Source organism: Brienomyrus brachyistius, chromosome 3 (assembly GCF_023856365.1).
Source record: "Brienomyrus brachyistius isolate T26 chromosome 3, BBRACH_0.4, whole genome shotgun sequence".
In the NCBI taxonomy this organism is placed as follows: domain Eukaryota; kingdom Metazoa; phylum Chordata; class Actinopteri; order Osteoglossiformes; family Mormyridae; genus Brienomyrus; species Brienomyrus brachyistius.
Window position 1 is genome coordinate 6,054,408 of NC_064535.1, and position 20,698 is coordinate 6,075,105.

Sequence of the window (20,698 nt, forward strand, 5' to 3'; positions counted from 1 at the left end):
TTGTTTCATTGCATAACTGTATTACAGTGTCGCAAAATCTTATTGTCTAAATACCCACTGTACATGATTGCAATACAAGCTGTTAGCGAGTTGAGTAAGAATAATTCGCACTCAGCGAAGCCAAAGGTTTTGCATTCATTATACCGTTATTTAACTCACATGTACCTCTCAAGATCTATAAATATATAAGCCTTAAATATAACGTGGGAACTGAAATTAATCCAACGGAGTGATAGCTTTAAATCACTGATACGTTTTTACAATATTGCAATTTAAAAATAATTCTGTCAAAAAATGTAAAGAAAAGTGTTATATTGTAAACGAATATCAATAGCTGCTATATTTGTTCACCAGGAATAAATATTAACACTTTTTCATTCATTTTTACTTTTATTAACCTGACGTCATCACGGTAACCTTTCTCCTTGATCTTCCCTGTGACCATGGTGACAAAATCAGCCAATAGGGTTTATTACTATGTTCCCGTAGCCACTCCACGTAAATCTCGTTACCTGCCTTCATCGCACGACGAATAAGAAGAGTCCCACACATTTTTAGCCAATGAGAACTACTTGTCACTGCACAGCCACGGTAGCCGACTTACGCCAAACCAGTTACCGGCGAACAGTACTGTTGTATCATTAAGTTCATGCTGTCCTGGGCTTTTGTTCTTGTCTAGCTGAGCTGCAGACAATCTTTTGTTTTGACTTCGGATATTTCCGTTTTCTTTGTGCATCCCACGACAACCTGCAAACACTGTATTTTGAATTAATTCTCCACTTTCTTCTTTGCCCCCCTCTGAAAACAACCCCCCAAATTTGTCCGTTGCTGGTTGGCTGCCTTTATATTTTTGTGCTTCTCTCCGTGCTGTTAACTGACCAAGATAGGTGGCTCGGGCACTAAGATGTCGAACCGAGTGGTGTACAGAGAAGCAAGTCACGCCGGCAGCTGGTACACCGCCTCAGGTAGACCCGGGGGTAACGGGGCACAGATTTGGGGTTTTTTTTCGGGCCACTTGACATCTCATGGGTGGCGATCAGCTGGCGGAACATAAGCAAAAGATGGGAAGGAGGATGAGATTGGCTGTGTGATTTCTCTCCCTGACGTTATTAAGTTTGTTAAACGGTTCGCACGTGTAGATGGTATCTAATAAACCTGGAACAGCTTTATGTACTGTTTCGGCAGTCAAGACTTTGGATTTATCTGCTAATCGTGGCTGTTTCTTTATTCTTTTTTGCGTCCTGCCTGGCTGCTGCCGTTTGCTAATGCTAACGGTGCAACTTCACTACGGGGACTGGGAGACTTGTGCCGGGTTGCTTAGTTTTCTAGGTGGTTATGAATGCGTTAACCGGTCCCTCCCGGTAGTGTGTTTTTATATAACCAACCCGTACCCAGATCTGGCATTAAATAAACTCTGTGCAAACTTCCAGTAGTCAGTATGACATGTCTCGCCAGATGTTTTCTTAGCATTTGTTCAATTAGCTGGAAGTCAACCGACCTGAGAAACGGGGGGGTGCATAAATGTGTGAATGGCAGTGTTTTGCGCTCCTAAGCCGCTATGTTTGGGCTTATCCGGTACTTTAATTCACCATCAGGTCCATGGAAATCGCCCATCTCAAATAGAAGAGATGTGGCTGCTCGGTTTTCCGCTAATGCTGGGGCCTGGATCGACCGCAGTAATATCGCCGGTTGTCGCTCTCCACAACCGGATCACCGTCCGTAGCTTAGAAAAGAACTAACCAGGTAACTAGCGGAACTTTCCCAGCGCTGACCGATGCCTTTTCACTCGGTCGGTAACATGGAAGCGGCTCCTTTGTAGCCGCCCGGCCGGCGGGCTTCCCGGCACGGAAATGGCCGCACATCTTACTCGATCGGCAGCTTGCCTTGTATTTTGTCCCCGTCTGGAAAAAAACATGCTTTAGCATTCATCTTGGGGGGTTAGGTTTGCTGAAAAAGGTAAAGCTCCAGGGGTGTGACCCTGCCCGGGGTCTGTCGTGTGCATGTCAGCGCAGATACGGCCAAGTCCGGCTGCTTGCCTGCATGCTTCCAGCCGTATTTCTAACAGATCTGCGAGTGTAACTGCGATGCACGATGTGCTTCAAAATAGTTCAGCTAAAAGTCTCATACTTTCCAGCCCTTGTTCCAGTTTCTCCAGTTTCAATTTAATTTCTCAAGATGCACTTTCAGAGATATAAATATACTGATAGGTATTGGACGTAAATCAGTAGTTCAGTTGGTAGCATAATGTAATTAAGACACTGAAGTCCGTCAAGCCAAATTAAAGAGCCGATCTCTATGCATGTGAATGTAGGCGGTTACTGTGTGGCTTCAGTCAAAGTACTTTACCTTAAAGCATATTCAAAAGATGCCTAAATAAGTAAAGTGCAGATTTAAACCCTTTTGGCTCCCTGCTTCCATGACTCTTCGTGACAGTTAAGTGATTAGCCAAGTGGGGGTATGTGGGGGTGGGGGCAGCGTTATGGAAGGGCGAGTAGAGCTTCCTGCCTTTTGCTGGGTGCCAGCTTTTAAGGGGGATTGATGGGTCTTTAGTTGGCTCTGGGAGTGTGTTTTTTCCCCCAGCTTCCCCGGCTGTCCTCTTGGCCTGTGTGGGCCGTGGGAGCCATGTGGGCCCTTGTGCTTTGCTGGATTAGCGTTTGCTCCGCCTCCTTCCCAAAGGCACCTTCCTGCTGCAGTCAAGCACTTAAAATGGTTCCCAAGCAGTCATCAGTACAGTGCTGAGCCTGAGTTTTGTACCCCAGGACACTCAAGGCCAAATAATTAAACAGGGTGACTGAGGCAGTTAATGTCACCCCTTCCTCCAGCCTGGAGTGATTATTAATAAGCTTGATGTGATCTTACCGAATGTGCGGCTCTGTTATTTTTACAAGCTCCTTCTGGCTGGAATCGATGGCTTTCGGGTCGTGTTCTGCAGCAGAGGTGTTGCTTAGTATGGTTCCGCTGACGTCGTAGGTTTCTTAAGGGTTCTTTGCGTGGCATGACAATGTGGGCAGTGCTTTTTCCCGCTTGGCACCAGGGGTCTTATTTGTTCTTGTGACATGGCAGATCTCGCTATTGACCATGCCTCTGAAGATGCGGCCCAGTGTCATCACGGCCTTTACCGGACAGCCGGTCAAAAAAATTGCATTGGAGACTTCTCCGCCAATGGTGGAAACCAATATCCTAACCCCCCCCTTTCAGGTGGGATTCTCTTAAGTCCTCATTCGCCATCTTGTCCAGCGTGATTTGGGTTAAACTTGGCAGTGATCGATGGCTTGTGATGATTCCCACCCGGCTTCCGGAAGCCTTAATTTTAGCCATTTGTGAATTGTGCCTCTTCGGTCACTTGCCAGGCTGCGCCCGGACGTGTGGATTTCTCGGTGCGCTAGGTGGGGGGGGTGGGGGGCAAATATTAAGTGTTGCAGCACATGCTTTGCTGAAAGGTGCGAGAGGCATCACCCCCGCAGACTTAGTCATGTGATTTCCACTGATGCTTGGCTGTTTGTTTGTTTATGCGTTTGGCAGTTACATCGTCTGTGTTGCCCGAGTTGGATCTACGCTTTAGTTGCTAATGAAATTCTTCTGCCTGCTATTTTAAGAAATTCACACAAACAGTATCTCCCCTCCCAGACCAGATAGATGCCAACTGCTTTATTCATATTCCCTTGCTAGTAGGGAGGGTGGAGCGACTGTTTTGGAGGGCCTGGTTGTGAAAATGAGTTAACAACACAATGGCAGCTTTCTGTTGGGGGGGGGGCAAGTGCCTTCCAGTGGCAAATTCACAAAAGCCCTCGCGTGTATTTTAATATCAAAGTAAAACATCTATGATCACCTCAGCACTCTGAATAAGTGGCCGAAGATTAAAAAAAAAAAAAACCTGCTTATTAATTGCACTTTATATATTTTGTATGCTGTACTCATTTCTGTTACCTATTTATACTTATATATTCACATTACATTTTATATTGGAATAGCTTAGTTGTTGCTGCTGTTGGTTATTGTGTACTCGTGTTGCATTGTTTCCTACGCTAGTTTGCATTCTGGTTAGACGCCAACTCCGATTTTGTTGACGAGTATTTGTACATGTCAGTGACAATAAAGTTGGACCTATATCTGCATATTGGCTTTTGTCTCTGTAGCTTATCAGCCTTATAAATGCCCGGCCCTTTCCCTCCTCCTCCATTGTGATTTGTCCAGTGACGGGATGCAAATGCTCGTCCATGTAGATAGTCGGGATCTTTGCTTTCCCTGGCTTCTGAAAAGGCCGGCAAGATAACGGCAGTAATATATATCTGTCTCTCCTTTCTCCTTCTCCCCGCAGGAGCCCAACTGAACGCACAGTTGGAGGGGTGGCTGTCGCAGGCACAGTCCACCCTGCGGCCAGCTCGGGCCGTCATAGTGCCGTAAGTAACGTGGGAGGTCTTGCCCGTCTTCCTGTAGCTGGAAAGGCGCTATGCATGCAACTGGTTCATCTGCTGTCTTCCTCGCTAGCTTTTTAATGGTCGTCGGTATCCAGTATGCTACATGTGGCTAATGCTATTGTAGGGATGATTCTGGGGTTTCTTAAGAGGGGGCGTAATTCATACACAGGGGCCGACCTCATCGATAACTGATGATGTGTTTAGAAATGGTGAGGGGTTGGATGGTGCCCTGCAAGGGCGAATTAGCTTTCAGCTGGAGCCAACGCCCCTGCAACCCCCATCCCCACCATGCTATGGGAGGGATTGCGTGGCACGTACAGTCTCTCAGGCCATGCTCTCCGTGTTGACAGGCATGCTGGATACACCTACTGCGGGGCGTGCGCTGCGCATGCCTACAAGCAGGTGGATCCCACGGTCACGTGAGTGCCAGATGTCAAGTCTGTTAGCTCTGAGCTTTGCTGCTTTATCATATTGTTGGGTAGATGAGTGCATTGTGGGAAAAAAGAAAGTGCAAATAAATTTTTTTTAGCTCAAGTTAATGAACAGTGCTGCATTATCTCTATTTTCACCTTTCGCGTAGGTCATGGGTATCACGCCATCTGTCCTGCATGAGACAGGCTCTAAAATTGGTGATTCGGGGGAAAGTTTTACTTTCAACTGAGACCAAGAGCAGACAAAGCGAAACCAGTGATGTCAGCGTCTTTGGGCGCGGCTTACGACTCAGCCCAGCCACATGACATTGCGGCACCTGCAGTTCTGAATTATGCCGGAAGTGTGTTTGTGTGCCTGGGCGCTCGTGCTTGTGTGCCTGTGAACTGAGTCTCTGGATCCCCCGCAGCCGCAAGGTTTTCATCTTGGGTCCCTCCCACCATGTGCCCCTGTCCCGCTGCGCCCTGTCGCCCGCTGAGGTCTACAGAACGCCGCTGTATGACCTGAGAATCGACCATAAGAGTAAGAGCCCCACGCCTCACTTCATAGTCCTACCTAAACCTGTGCTGGTCTGCAGTACCAGTTAAAAGTTTGTACGCACCTACAGTTAGAAAGGTTTATATGTATTATTCTTTACATTTTAGAATTAAAACATCAAAACTATAAAATAACATATGCATTATGACCAAGTATTATACAAAAAAAAAATGTTTTGAGGAGCAAGCCCTGTGGTTTGAGACTTGGAAGGTTGTTGGTTCAAATCCCGCAGTCAGCGGAGAGATCCTCCTCATTGTGCCCTTGATCAAGGTCCTTAATCCCAATTGCCCCAGGGACTGGCTGACCCTACTGTCTCCTCTGTGTCAGTTTCATGAGGTGGCCTCCTGGGATGGTTTTCCACCTATTCTGAAGGAGGTCCCACATATGCTGAGCAAGTCATTGGCTGCTTTTCCTTCACTCTCTGGTCAGACTCCAAAACTATTTCTCCTTTGTTTAGGTCAGGTGGCCAGGTCATGTGACGTGACGTCACTCTCCTTTGTAGGCAGCTTGGCGCGTCCAAACTTTTAACTGGAACTGTATATGTTCACACTACTTCTGAATCTAAGTGGGTTGTTTCAAGTCTTGTATACTGATGTCTGCCATAGGATGCGATGGAGTTTGTATCGGTATTGTATGGTGGGTGGTGGTGTGGGCTCTGGACCTGGGACTGACTGGCTTTAATGGCGTGTGTGTCAGCCTCGTTTGTGGTGTGAGACAAATGCAAGCTGAAGACTCTGAGAGGGACCTTAATGGGGGAAGGTGGAGGAGCAATGATGACTCAGGCGTTACCGAGGCGATGAAATGGCCACAGTCTGCCCGCTGCCTTCAGGCTGGACTTCTCATTCTAGCAGGAAATGTGAACCGCTGTCGGCAACGTCTGTTCCCTCCACTTGTAGTTTACGCTGAACTCTGGAAAACGGGAATGTTCGAGAGGATGACTCTGCCGACAGATGAGGAAGAGCACAGCATAGAGATGCAGCTCCCATTCACCGCCAAAGCCATGGAAAGGTGACGTCTCGCGTGGGGCGGCGGTGTTGGGCTGCTGGGGGCCGGCTCATGCATTTCAAAACGCAACACTACTTCCTAACAGCTACTTTCACAGCTATGTCTCGCTGAAAGGATTGGAAATTGCTTATTAACATGCTGACATGTGATGAGAATACTTGTTTTTTCCCTTGTTTATTATTTCATCACTTGGCTGGCACTTTTTGTCCAAAGTGACGGTAATTTTACCCTTTTACAGTTTGTCAGTTTTTTTGTGTTTTTTTTTTTTTTTGTCTAGGGCATTTGAGGAAGACGACCAAGCAGCCAGGGCTTAGAAGCAGCTACCCGCTGATCCTGGTCTTTAGTTCCTTTGTCTATCATTCTGACACTAAGTACACGCTGCACATTGACGAGTTTCGCATTTTGCGATGTGAACACGAGAGAGATGCCAGAAGGAAGCAGCTGCAGGACGTGTTTTTCCTTTTTGGAGTTGGGCCGCTTCTGGGCCTGTCATGTGGTCTTGGTACAGATGCTATGAGGTCATCGACTGTGCCGGGTGCCGGGTAGCGTGAAGGCATGTTCCAGCTGGCCAGCCTCTCTAGTGGTGATCCTATGTCGGCTGCTTGGCGTGGTTGGCTGGGATTTATCCCACAGGCTACAGGGCTTAAGGCAGGGGTCCACTCCGCATAGGATGCAAGTCCACTGCAGACCAGTCATGTCAGGAAGTCACTGAAATGATTGAATGCACTGCGGATTCCTTTGCCAGATTGTTAGTACAGAAGTACAGGGGGGTGCCAAGAATTCTGCAGTTTCTGTGCCAAGGACGGCTCCCTATTCTCTCTGGTTGGTGTTATGTGCTAACAGACTGTGCCTTTGTTCGCTTAATCTCAGTACGGGCATATCTGCAAACAGCATCTTCATGTTGATGGGGCACTGGGCTGTTTTAGTTGTAAGTCTCTCTGGCCTGTTGTATTCTGTTCTTCCCTTTGTTAGTATTATTTAAGCTCCTCCCCTCAAAGCTTATCAAGTCAAAAAGTGTTGCTTAGTCTCTCTCTGTCTTGCAGCTGATTTGGTGCTGATGGGTGAACATCACTTATAAGCGCTGCCTTCTTTAAATCGCTTTGATTTCAGTCAGATGCAATTCATTTCCGGAAGCAGTTTCAATTGTTTTTAAGTTCCAGGAATTCCAAGGTCCTCTTGGAGTGTTGACATTCTAGTGTACCAAGAGCAAACTCATATGGCATAACTGCTGTGCACAGGGGTAGGGCTATGAGGCCACCTCATTAGCAAGTTGCATGAGAGCCGGTCACTGATTGGCTGCTTCAGCCTCATTGCTGTGAGCCACTCAGGGTTGACTAACATGTGCTGCTGATGTATCCATTATATTTGTGGTTTCTCATCATCAGGTAGGCTTACTGACTGATGTTTTCTTTTGTTATTTATTCGCAACAGATTCAGGTCAGGTTCCCTGCTGAGTGGGTGTAACTACTTGGTTATATATTCCCCCCCCTCCCCATCTTTGTTCCCAGCCATAAGGACGAGGTTTCCATTGTCCCAGTGCTGGTCGGTGCCCTGAGCGAATCCAAAGAACAGGAATATGGCAAACTTCTCAGTAAATACCTGGCGGACCCAGCAAACCTGTTTGTGATTTCGTCTGACTTCTGCCACTGGGGTGAGTTGGTCCGGACGTCTGGTGCTGCTGGTCGGTCTGATTCTGTCGGATGATTAAATACCTGTTATCACACGTTGCCACCTGCTGTCTGTTCTGACGGGCTGGTAAAGTAGGAATGATAATAATCATCGCTTGGATAAGACTGTCAGTTGACCACTTCATCCAGGGATGTCACTAGAGATTAATGAAAGGGGAGGGCCTGACGGAAAAGCCCAAAATGAAAGAGAAAACAACCCAGCCTAAAAGCAGCCCTAGGGACACCCCTGCAATTTTATAGTTTTTTTTTTTTTTTTTTTTAATAATTTCAAGATGAGTGGAACTAACCACAATGTAAAAATAACAAAATTTATTACTTCCCACAGGAGAATGTGGCTTATTTGAGAGCCCTCTCTAATCTAATTGTGTTCAGTATTGCATCACTGAAACGAGCTTCGCTTCATGTTTACTCTGTAATGTGAGAAAGTATCCTCTCCATGCATGGGTTCAGTTGGCCCAGACGGTATACTGTGAATCTCTTGTTGGGGCACGTGCTCACCGCGGCGACACATTTCAGGAGCAATCGGGTTTAAATGCATCTCTCTTCTTAAAGGGCACCGATTCCGTTACACATATTATGACGAAACTCAGGGAGAATTATACAGATCCATCGAGCATCTTGATAAAATGGTAAGACTGTCGACACAGCTGGCTTTGACTTTTCAAGTGTGACTGAATACATTATTCTCCAGTGAACCGTTTAGTGAATATCACAAATGCAAATCTTTTTTTTTTTTTAATGCACTGTGTAGTGATGGTGGGAATTTCTCAGATGAGATCTCTGCCATCCCTTGTTTTCCTTCTTAGACAGTCTTTGGGGGTCGTTGGGCATTAAGGACACGTTGAGCTTACTCCTTAAACACTCAAAGCCAGTGTGTGCTTGTGATTCATCTGGATCCTGGTGGATGGGCCCAGGGTGGAGTGGGGGGGGGGGTGCTTTTTGCCTGTTTTTGTTGTTGCGCATCCCTGTCTCAAGGTTTTTATCATTAAATAAATGTTCGTAACTTGTCTGCAGTAAATGTCAGTGAATAAAGATAAAGTCCATTTTAACTGGGGTGCCTTAAATTCGACAAGTCTTCTTGCTAACCGAAACACCCAGCTTCGTGATATAGCCCCCAATACTGGTCCTCTGTCATGGGGGGAGCAACCATCCGGATTAACGGTTTTGTTTACATATTGATTTCTCATCAGTTGATATTACTTCTTGTTCAACCCCCCCCCCGCCCCCCAATTTAAAGAGTCATTTCCTGTACAAACAATAATTTCTAGTTGTTGGTTTATTTTAATAATAATAAAAAGGTTATATTGATTTTCCACATCCAGTGAGATAGAATATAGCAAAGGAGGAGTGTCTGCTGTATTGGAAGGTCTTCACAGTGTTTTTTAAAGGTATGTCTTCCTCTTTCCAAGGGCATGGGCATTATAGAGCAACTGGACCCTATATCTTTTAGTAACTATTTAAAGAAGTACCACAACACCATCTGTGGGCGTCACCCCATCGGAGTGCTGCTAAACGTAAGTGTGGCCTGGTGCTGTGCGTGTCAGCATTTGGGCCCCTGGCTCAAGGGCCTTACACTTTGGCTAAGTAAGAAGGGTTTTGGGGGGGCACATGTAGTGTTGAATTTTCTCTCTGGCGCAGTGGGTAAGGCACTGACTCCTAAATCAGGGGTTCTGGGTTCAGATCTGCTGAAGGCCTTATTATGGGGGATGGTTTGTGTCGCAGCGGGTTAGGATGCTTTGCCTTTCATAGGGAGGTTGTTGGGTCAAATCCCAGGGTCGGCGTAGCGATGCCATCATTCGGTCCCTGAGCAAAGTACTTAACTCCCAGGGACTGAGCTGGCTTTTTTTTTTTAGAAATGTACAACAGCATGTGTCAAATAAATAAAATGTAAATGCATTGTAACAGTTGACCACCACCTATGACTGTAGACCAGTAAGTATTTTGTAGATGTGACTGAAAGTTTACCAGGCAGCTTTTGATTTTGATGGCTATCTCTAATGTTTACAGCTCCCACATAGAACTGTGTTTGAAGGGGAAGTTGGTAAATGAGCTAGAGTAAATGCAGGAAACCTCAGTACCTCTGGTATAATTCACTGCCTGACTGGAAAACCCCGACCGTTAATCACTGATAGCTATTGTTGATATTGAGTGGATCTAGCAGGTGTTCAGTTTAAGCCCTTATGAAAGTGCTGCTTGTTCTTACTCCATTAGTTATGGGCCCAAATACTTTGGTTGATTTGAATCGTGTCTCCCCCGCCCTCATTTATGTAATCCAGTATTTCTTGTCATAATGGTGGAAATGTACAGGCCGGGGCTTCCAGTCCAGGGTAGCTGTGGCAGCTGGATGCTGGACCCCCCCTTTGCTTCCTGTGCTCGCCCAACGGTTTAATGCTGGCCTGTGTTTCACGCTGCAGGCTGTGACTGAGCTGCGGAAGAATGGCACAGATATGAGCTTCTCCTTCCTGAACTACGCACAATCCAGCCAGTGCAGGAACTGGCAGGACAGCTCTGTCAGTTACGCGGCAGGGGCCTTGATCGTCCACTGAGGGCGAGGGGGGGGGCCCTCTCTCTTCACTCCATGTTGCCCTGTTACCCAACCTCATCCCCTCCTTTAAAAAAAAAAAAAAAAAGATTCCCCACTTTTCCAGGGAGTCCGTGTCCAGCATGGGAATTTTTAGCCATTTGAGGCTTGTCTGAGGAATTTGGACCCCCCCCTTGGAATGAGCCTTGATCCTGTTGGGTAAATCTGCCACCATAATATGCGTTATGATGCTATAAATTGTGTGCGCTGGAATATGTATGTATGTATGTATGTATGTATATATATATGTGTGTGTGTGTGTGTGTGTTTCTCTATGGTGGAGCTGGAGTAGAGTGATACATGGGGGAGTCTTGTAGGAACATGCCAGACAAATTCAAAGGGGGGGCAAGTCAGCTTGTATATGTTTGCATTCTGCAGAACTGTGCTTTTAAAAATGGGTGAAAGATTGTTTTGTGGTGATGATACAGGATGTTCTTCAAATGGGCTGGATCTGGAAAGAAGAAAACAACATTATTTACTATCATTGTCCTTTTAAAAGCCAAGGAGAGCAGCGTACGTAGCCAAAATTGTACCATTTAGACTTATTATGGCTGTTCAGGAATAAGCCCTATAACGCTGTGCTGTATATTCCATATACCAAAAAAGAACATTTTTTGACTTCTCTTTTTAGCCCATTTTTATTTTCAGTTCCTCACCATTTTTCTTGTTTACAATAATTTTCTTAGACATTTAGCTGTTATTAGCAATGTTATCAGTCTTAGCCTCTTTAGTCTTCTTCCTTTTTCATTTATTTGTGGTGCCTGCCATTAGTTCTCCGGAACTGCAGAGTGTGCTGGTGTTCACTAAGCAGGCACTTTGACATACCAAGGCCATCGTTTCAGGCTCATGGGGGTTCTACTTGTACAAAAATATTCTGAGGGCAGAACAAAAAATGATTGGTTCAAAAAGATAACCAATCAGCTTGTAGAGGAGGTGGGTCCAAGCGACTAGAAGAGGGTCAACTAATCAGATGTCTTGGTCAGATTATAACATTAAGTAAAACTCCCACAAGATCATTTTATATGTTAGAATAGCGGTTCTTTTGGACCAGAGCAGGCACCACAATTTTAGTTTTGTGTTATGTAATTGCGTGAATTTAACCAAGAAGATGTGGAGCGTTGTTGGTGCCATGCACTGAGATGAAGCTGTGAGTGCAAGGTTCACTGCATGCTGGGTTTCCTCTAACCAAGTTCATCCTCTGGATCGATCCCCTTGGATGCCAGTGTTTGGTGACACTTTGTCCGTTCAGCTTTCTGTTGGTGGGCAGACGGCTTCCATCAGAATGAAGAAAATCGATTTGTGAAATTTAAAAAAGGGTAGTGCGTTCGTGCCTTCAATCACCGTTGTATGTTCCACTGGTTTCCTCGTTGGTGGTGAACCGTTGACTGTAACTCCACCAATCATCGCACTCCTCTGCGACGTCTGACCATCTACAGTATGAGTCATTTTTTAAAATCCAGTATGCTCTCTTGTCCAACGTTTTGAAGACTCATCTGACCGGAGAGGGACTGTATCAGCGACTTTGATGCGGTGCAGGTTGGGATTTCGCATCGCACATCCTGCAGGGGTCCCCCTTGTGCTTCTTTATTTTTTATTTGCTTTTTTTTTTTTTTTTTTGGCTAAACAACATAGTCTGTGCTTGAAGTCAAGAACCTCCAGTTTGTTACCGTTGACAACAAACGTTTCCGAAGTGCTCCAAGGTGGAGTCTTATTAACTCAGGTTCAGCTGATTCAGCCTTTTTCTTTACCCTGCTGATGTTCTATACAGCTCACTACAAAAAGAAAAATAGGGGGAAAAAAACAGTAAAACTCTGAAAATACTTCTTCGGTCTTGTGTCTCTTTGTTATGTCTTCTGTTGACAAACTGAAAAGCTACAATTCCTTCACATCATCGAAATTGTTATACTTGTTCTTGAAGTCAGTTTGTCTATGTTTAGTCTTTATCACCATCCATCCATTTTCCAAACCGCTTATCCTACTGGGTCGCGGGGGGTCCGGAGCCTATCCCGGAAGCAATGGGCACGAGGCAGGGAACAACCCAGGATGGGGGGCCAGCCCATCGCAGGGCACACTCACACACCATTCACTCACACACGCACACCTACAGGTAATTTAGCAACTCCAATTAGCCTCAGCATGTTTTTGGACTGTGGGAGGAAACCGGAGTACCCGGAAGAAACCCCACGACAACATGGGGAGAACATGCAAACTCCACACACATGTGACCCAGGCGGAGACTCGAATCCGGGTCCCAGAGGTGTGAGGCAACAGTGCTAACCACTGCACCACCGCCCCTAGTCTTTATCACTTCAGTTATAAATGTATGAAAGAGCAGGTGGAAACGATCGTTCTTCAATACTTGGGTTGTCTACATTGCTACAAAAGTGGTTTATTTTCTCCATATTTTTGCAGCTTGACATATTACCTGCAGGTTGGGTTAAAGAGCTTGCCCTGTCTTGATGCTTAAACCAAGCATCTCGTGTTCTAGCACATAACTGCTGTACTATCTTGCTGATATTTGTTTTATTCTAACCACAACATGGACTCCCTGGTTCTGCAAGACTAGTTTTTCTGGTGCTGTTAGTTTTTTCTTTTCGCTCTACATATTTCTGATGGTGCGGCTGCTTTTTAGTGCTTTTTCTTAGATAAGTTCCCACCCCCCCCCCTTGTGATCTGATGGCTATTTGCAATATTTTAAAAGACGGTAAGTGTATTTTTCAGCCGGGCATTGGGGAGGGGGGATTGACTGCTGGTTCTTTCCTTTTCCCTACTCTGGAAACATTTGCATATGAGAACGGTAAATATCTGTGGTTTGGTGTTCTGATGCACCCCCCCCCCCCCCCCCCCAGTAGGACCACACACACAGTGGATGTGGTATGACAAGTTATACATTTATAATCTTTTGCTTCTACAATCTACAGAAATCCTTTAATGGATGGGGCAGCTGAGGCATTTAAGATCTTCTTCACCTTAAAGTGTCTGAACCCTTGGACACCAGTGAGGGATGTGTCTGTAAGTGCACTTTTGCCTCAGAGATTTTCTTGCATGCAAAATAAATGTAAAATACCCCTGGATGAAGTTGAGTTGATGTCAGGGGAACCGCAACATAAATGGAGACTTTGTAACTTTTTTTTATCCCCTATGGGTGATTGATTAATGGAATGGTTCGGTATAAGAGAAACAAACTTTTGTAGTGCTATGCAGCAAGTATATATGGAGAGTGCATCATAATTAAGTTATCTGCATCGCATTCCCCTTCTGGGGATGTAGTCATTCCAGATCAGCTTCCGCAGAAACATGATTGACCAATAGGAGATACTGAGAGTGGGTTGCAGTGTTGATAACATTGACATTGTTTATTTTGGTGAATTTACTGCGCAATACAACAGTAGGTTTGCTCCTTGCTCCTCAATGTGAAACTTTAAGGAGTGATACTAGACTCCCAAGTTCCCAAGCTGCAGAAGTGCAACCTGCCGCAACTGCTTGGTTGCGAGATCCTGACTGTGCAGAGGAGGCTCTGCAGGACGCTTCCCCTCCTTTGTCTGGATTGCCTTCCTTTGGCCAAATTGCATTTATCTTCAGTCTCTCAGAAGTTGTACATGTTGGTCTCTGGATGGACTGGCTGTTGGCTACACTGAATGAATTTGATCCAGTTCTTCTCATGTGGTTTTGACACAACCATGTCAAGGGATTATTCGAAGTACGGATGCATCTGGAATTATTAATGCCTTGGATGAAAGAGCTAAATAGTGTAGAAATGAATTGAGCTTTCAATAGGCGGCAAAGGCCTGGACAGGCTGCAAAGGGATTGCAGGGCACATGCAGATTCACACACACTGCAGTTTAGAAAGCCTGTATGTACAAAGTAGAGAACTTCAATTAGGTCTTTGCAGTGGGTTTTATTTTACAGTGGATGAAAGGTGTGTGTGTGGGGGGGGGCAGGGGGTGCAGCATAAGGCAGTTTCCCATTGTCAGGTAGAAATGCTACATAAAGTGATTCCAGATGGATGTCATTTCCTAAATCTTGCCCAGGATAAGCAGTTAACTCTGGAGAACATTACAAGACCATATATATTTTTTTAAATCTGCGTTTTTAAATCCTGCTTTAATCCTGGTTCTGCTGGCAGTAGGATACACAGCAGGTTACTTCCAGGCTCAGAATTTCATAGACATCATAGACAATGGGAATGATCAGAAGCCAGTCAAGTAGAGGGAGGAAGCAACTTTCTAATTCCAGAGATGACGTCGACTTTTCCGGCAGTTTCTTACGAATCGAGGACGACCTCAAGTGACCAAAAAGAATAGGAAACATTAAGTAATGTGAAGTGCACTGCTAGGACAACTTCAGGCTCCTGCAAGCAGGACCGATGTCCCAAAAAGTAAGGAGAAAGTCCTTCATTACTGAGGAACAGGAAAGATGTAGTTTCCAAATATATTGTTCACAGACGCACACCCATAAATGGAGAAATGAGAGATGAACTGTGTTGTGATCTCTTAATTTTTTACAGAGCTGTATGTGGTTCTCATGGCAATTCTTTGTGCTATTGATCTTAACAAGAGGGCATGGATTTCAAGCAGCGAAATGGCCCCAAAGCGTCGATCCACATGTGCATTCGATGCACCAGTCTTTCAAGGCATGAATGAGTAAAACAATAAAAAAAAAATTTATACTGCTGTGTTAAAACAAATTAAACAGTCCCTCATATGTTTGAGCTTAAAATGTAAGTCATTAGCAGTATTTATTTCAAGCACCCTTTTACTGCTCATTTTCATTACGGCAGCAGAGTAATTTAGGTCGTTGGGGTATGTATTACGAAAGGCCATTTTAGCCTGGGCCTAGGTCCAGGATATTTGGAGGGTGGGACACTGGAGAGCTGTGGCTATTGGGTATAAGTCTTTAGAGAGTCTTTAAGAAATTGGCTTCCTCATATATATATATAGTAAAATGTTTTAAAAATCCATGATTGGTTGGCATTTGTCCAGCCATGGGCAAAAGGTGGTGATTGATTGGTGGGCTGCTTCCACCGTGCCTAATGAGCTCAGCTGCAGCTGAGCGTGTTTTTTGTAGACCGTTGACTATCAAATTCCATCTCATTTCCTCACAAAAAGAATATTGTACAGGGATGTCCTGGAGGAACCCACTCCCATGAAGCATTTTTATATCAGAACAACCGGCTGATTTTGGCACAGAAAAATGCAAAAAATAAAAATAAAAAATAAATAAAACAATCGCATCTTTAATTTTGCTTGCGGTACTTTGACTTCAAGTAAGATCTGGAATGGATGACGAGTAAATTTACCACTAGGAAAAACAACACAAATGCTTTTATTTGTACCGTCCTAATGGAGCATAAATACATGTAGTTCTCCAGCAATATGTTCACGACTGAGACCTGGCTGTGGGGTGACATTTACACTGTTTATGTACTGCAACACAGGAATGTAGATCATCTACTAGTTGTTTTCATGTGCTATTATGGCTGAAGTGCAAAATTATAAGTTGGTGTTCTGAGCTCTTATTGTGAGCCTTGTCTCATAAATCAAATATTTTTATAAGAACATTTTGCCTGGACGAGGCCAAGATACACTTAAATTAGCAATTGTGTCGTGTACTCAGAGGTGTTTTGTTAATAAAAGCCAATTGCAGCAGCAGTCTGGTGCTTCTGATAGACAAAGCTGACTCACACAAGTTTTCTTTAACATATACGTATATATTCATTGTTTTCCTCCCAAATTCTGTGAGGTGTAAGAGCTGTGCAATCCCGAATCCCATACGCTTCTCAGATTACACATTCAGAATTGTGCCTCTTGCTACAGAGTCAGACTTCCCTGTGGGAGGAGCTTTTAGCTGCTTGCAGATGGAGAGATAGTCGTCCCAGAGTGGAAGAAGACAATTTGTTGAGGAGCATGTCGTGTCAGCAGGACGTGGTGTACTGGTGCAGCTGGGGCTTAATCTTAGCCTCGGTGGCCTACTTCAACAGGCAGAGGAAGACAGAGACTCCCTATGGCCGATATTTGGACACCTCTAAACCAGCCCTTATGGTTCCTGCCAAAGTGGCATGGTTCCTTCAGGAGCTGCCTTCCTTCCTGGTGCCGATGGTCCTGCTCTACACTGCGGATGAAGTCTCTGCCATGGGCCGGAACCTGCTACTGTCCACCTTCTGCTTGCACTACTTCCAAAGGTACTTCTGAACATATCTGATGAGGGCTGGAACCCAGAAGAGTGAGCATGAGAAGGTTCTACAAGAGCTCTGTGGGGCTGTTACAATGATGTAGCCAAGTGGCAAGAATGCTGGCTATGGTACAGTTTCACTGCAGTTTCAGTGGAAAATGATTTGAGTCCGTAATTCGTCTTTTGCATTTAAATTTGCGTGTGGCCGAAGAGTGCATCTCAGTGGCTATGCATAAGATTGCAATAATACATATATCAATATTTTACATATTTTGGTAGAAAGGTGCTTTACAGGTATACAGAAATATCATGTTGAGAGATGGGTTGCTATAACATGCCTGTAAAACTGCAGGTAGCCAGGATCTGAGATTGCTGTAAGGGGCGATGATACTCCAGTGAAAGTCCAAAGGGTGAAATACTAAAACTCAACAGAAGCTATGAGATGTAACTGAAAAATGCTACAGGAGCTGGTCCATAGGAGATAAGGACAGAGCATGAATGGGTGTCAGTTGTTTTGCCAGTTTATCTAGTTTAAATGTGCTTTTCATTCTTGTCCCTGTCTTTGTCACCTCGTGACAGACATTCTTTGATGCAAAAGTCAGTATGTGTTACTCGCTCTTTTACAAGCATCTGTTTGCAATAACATTCCTCACCCCGATGCACGTCGAAGTGGATTTTAACTTCCATCACTGTCTTTTGTGCCATTTTTTTTTTTTTTGCCAAAATCGCGGAAATTTGCCCCCCACTGCACTGTGCGACTCATACCTGCATCTGATGACACTCCATTGTTTTCTTTGTAAGACCAGTGTGGAGAGTTTCTACCCCCTTGCCAGAGGTACTCAGGTTTCAGTTTCTCAACTGAAACCTCTCCTAAGACCTCAGTATCCTTCAGATTACGTGGTTGCATTGGCAAACAGGAATGAAGTAAAGCGACCGATCAGCTGATGTGGAGAAATTAGTCATACGAAATGCCAGCTGATAACGCTTAATGCTTTAGTGTGCGTTTCTTCACAAAGTTGCTGCCTTATCCAAGGACGGCTTTTCCTTTCATCATCTCACATCTGTGTACATTTAAAGCCCTCCGAGGCTTCGTTAAGCAAGACTGGTGCAAGGAGCTTTAAACTTTCTTCCTCATATTTTCTGCAGGACATTCATATACTCCCTGCTGAACAAGGGCCGGCCCACCCATCTTCAGATCATGATCTCCGCCATGATCTTCTGCTCCATCAACGGCTTCTTCCAGGGGTACAACATGCTACACTGTGCAGAATATGCAGAAAACTGGTGGGCAGATGTTCGCTTATGGACTGGTAAGTGAAGCCTGTATGTACCATGGTGTTCAAGGGTATTAGTTATGCCCCAAAAATGTGCCTTACGTTTGTACTTGAATCTCATCAGTGCACCATTCAACATAAATACACATTCAGCATTTCAGGTAGTTTGAGAAGCTAAAATTTGACTTGCAACCAGAATGTTTTATGTTCAGGTCCCAGTGGCTAAGAGTATGGACAAGCAGAGTTGTCATACCCCTGAGTTAAGTGCTTAACCTGATCGACTCCACTCTAGCCGTATGAACTGGCAAAAGTGTCCAGTTGCAGGTTACTTGTACCTGGAGCGTGGCAAGCCATGTTTACTTGCTCGTGGGAGTTTTACTCACACAAAAATGTTCTGAGGGCAGAATAAAATGTGATTGGTTCAGAAAGATAACCAATCATATTGTAGAGGAGGTGGGACCAATATATCGGATTGGTTTGTGCCACCTCCTTTAGCTGCTCGGACCCACCTCCTCTATAATCTGGTTATCTCTCTGAACCAATCATTTTTCATTCTTCCCTCAAAATGTTTTTGTGTAAGTAAAACTCCCATGAACTATTCTGACAACCTAGGAAAGGCCCTTATGCCTAAAATACCTTGTTTGTTCAATATGTAATATTTCCCAGCTACAGAGCTGGTTTTCTGGAAAGTGGCTGCGCAAAACCGAAAGCATTTTTCTGTGGAACAAGGGTGATGTTTTCTCTCTGCTTTTCCCAGGACTGATAATATTCTTTGTTGGAATGGCCATTAATATTCACAGTGATCATATTCTGCGAAAATTAAGAAAACCAGGAGAAGTCACCTACAAGATTCCAAACGGTAGGGTAGTACTATAACCAGTTACTAAACTAAGAAACGTCTTGACTCTATCTGTATTGCTGAATTTTCTTTTTATTAATTTTTCAGTGTGGCCGCATTCTTTATAGACATTATATTGCAGATGTAAAGCATCATGGGCATTTTTTTGCTAACTTTGCTAAAGGATAATCTCACTAACAATTTCCAGAGTGGGTGGTTGATTCAAGGTTGTAAGGGTGTGTGAGGGATTGATGTTCCTGGTAAACCAGTCACAGGTTTCCTCTTTCTGGTTTATATTTCAGGGGGCCTGTTTGAGTATGTCTCAGGTGCCAACTTCTTTGGGGAGATCTTGGAGTGGACAGGCTACGCTGTGGCGACCTGGACTCTGCCCGCTCTTGCTTTTGCCTTTTTCACCCTGTGCTCCATTGGACCAAGAGCCTGCCACCATCACAGGTACAGATTTTTACAAGCTCACCCCTTAAGGGGCACTATGTGAGCATATACTAGTGGTTAGTCAGCTGTGGTCCTGGAGGGCTACAAAGAATTTGCATAAATAGGATTTATGTAATGTCTATAAATGGTCAATTAGACTGAAAACCTGCCTACAGAATAACTCTAGTCCTCCAGAACACTAGCTGAAGAATGAATGGGACAAGTGGCTAACAGTGTGGATGTATGGAGTATACAGTAAAATACTGTAAGGGTGCACTCCACTACCGTAAAACCCTTCAAAGTTATCTGATATGTCACTGTCCACATACAACTGTATATTTTTAAAAAGACTCGATGAGTTTTGATGTTGAAATTTCCTAGAAACAAATTTAAAATAGTAAACTAGGGGATTTCTAAAGCCACTTCGCTGCTGAAATATTGTAATGCTCTCTGCAGCTGTGTTTACATCAATCACTTACGTTTCCTCATGAAAAGGCAATTTGATGAAAACTCTACATACCAATGGCCTTTCGTTATGAGAATCTCTTCTCCATGTGTTTCCCGTCAGGTTCTACTTGAAACAATTTAAAAATTACCCCAGATCCCGAAAAGCTCTCATACCTTTCATCTACTGAGGGCTGGAGAGAGGTGTGAAGCAAGGGGGGGGGGATACCCACAGCTCACGGAGCACCCTAAGGAACAGACCAGCCTGTGACACAGGGACCGAACGTCATGATTTTGAAGCTCAACTATGCAAGCCACGTTGCCAAGTCTGAAGAATCTAGAAGCAGTAGTGGTGAAGCTTTGTCCTCTGAATTCAGGGCATAATTTTCAGCTTCAATATTCACGTTTCCTTGAATTGTACTTTATTTTCCTTCTCAGACCTCAGGGTAAGGCTTCCTGTAAATACTGCAGGGTGCTACATCAGTTCACAGTGACTCAGAGCACATGTTGAAATGTGAACTATCAGCACTGCCTGCATAATGACAATGTGACAATCTCTCTTTTAGCTTTATTCTTAATATCTCCTTGATGTATTTGAAAGTTAAAGGACAAAGTGAAAATGTAACGCAATAAAATGCATGCATCATTGAAACGCATATATTTAAGCGCCACCCAGTGGTAGAGGACGAAAGCTGGTAGAGCACATCCACCACAGTAAGTCTGCAGGGGCTGCTAATGTAAACATTAGCCATTGTTAGATATATTACCCGGAAAAATCATGACGTAAAGGTTAAGGCCAAAGATCTGTAAGGGCAGTTCAAACTCTAAACAGCGTCAGCCGCATTTATGTAATTAAAGCAAGAATATGTATGCAACCTCA

The 20,698-nt window shown here is 44.5% G+C and overlaps 2 protein-coding genes across 6 annotated transcripts; both read left to right on the forward strand.

The window, feature by feature from the left end:
- The first annotated feature begins 575 nt into the window (after window positions 1-575).
- memo1 (mediator of cell motility 1) lies at window positions 576-12,481 on the forward strand. Of its 5 annotated transcripts, none has more exons than XM_049008611.1 (9): window positions 576-965; window positions 4,319-4,400; window positions 4,769-4,837; window positions 5,257-5,369; window positions 6,281-6,392; window positions 7,898-8,040; window positions 8,630-8,706; window positions 9,487-9,591; window positions 10,492-12,481. In XM_049008611.1, exons 1-9 carry the CDS (start codon window positions 905-907, stop codon window positions 10,621-10,623), a joined length of 894 nt encoding a protein of 297 aa, XP_048864568.1. In that variant the 5' UTR covers window positions 576-904; the 3' UTR covers window positions 10,624-12,481. The 5 variants fall into 5 exon arrangements, 4 of the variants coding, with proteins under 4 accessions (XP_048864568.1, XP_048864566.1, XP_048864569.1 ...); XM_049008609.1 differs by lacking the exon at window positions 576-965 and adding an exon at window positions 1,046-1,329; XM_049008612.1 differs by lacking the exon at window positions 576-965 and adding an exon at window positions 1,757-2,432.
- A 3,889-nt stretch (window positions 12,482-16,370) lies between these two features.
- Window positions 16,371-20,693, forward strand: LOC125738341 (3-oxo-5-alpha-steroid 4-dehydrogenase 2-like). The gene is made up of 5 exons (XM_049007198.1): window positions 16,371-16,840; window positions 17,977-18,140; window positions 18,862-18,963; window positions 19,245-19,395; window positions 19,943-20,693. The coding sequence occupies exons 1-5, from the start codon at window positions 16,566-16,568 to the stop codon at window positions 20,007-20,009; spliced, it is 759 nt and encodes a 252-aa protein (XP_048863155.1). The 5' UTR covers window positions 16,371-16,565; the 3' UTR covers window positions 20,010-20,693.
- Window positions 20,694-20,698: the final 5 nt, after the last annotated feature.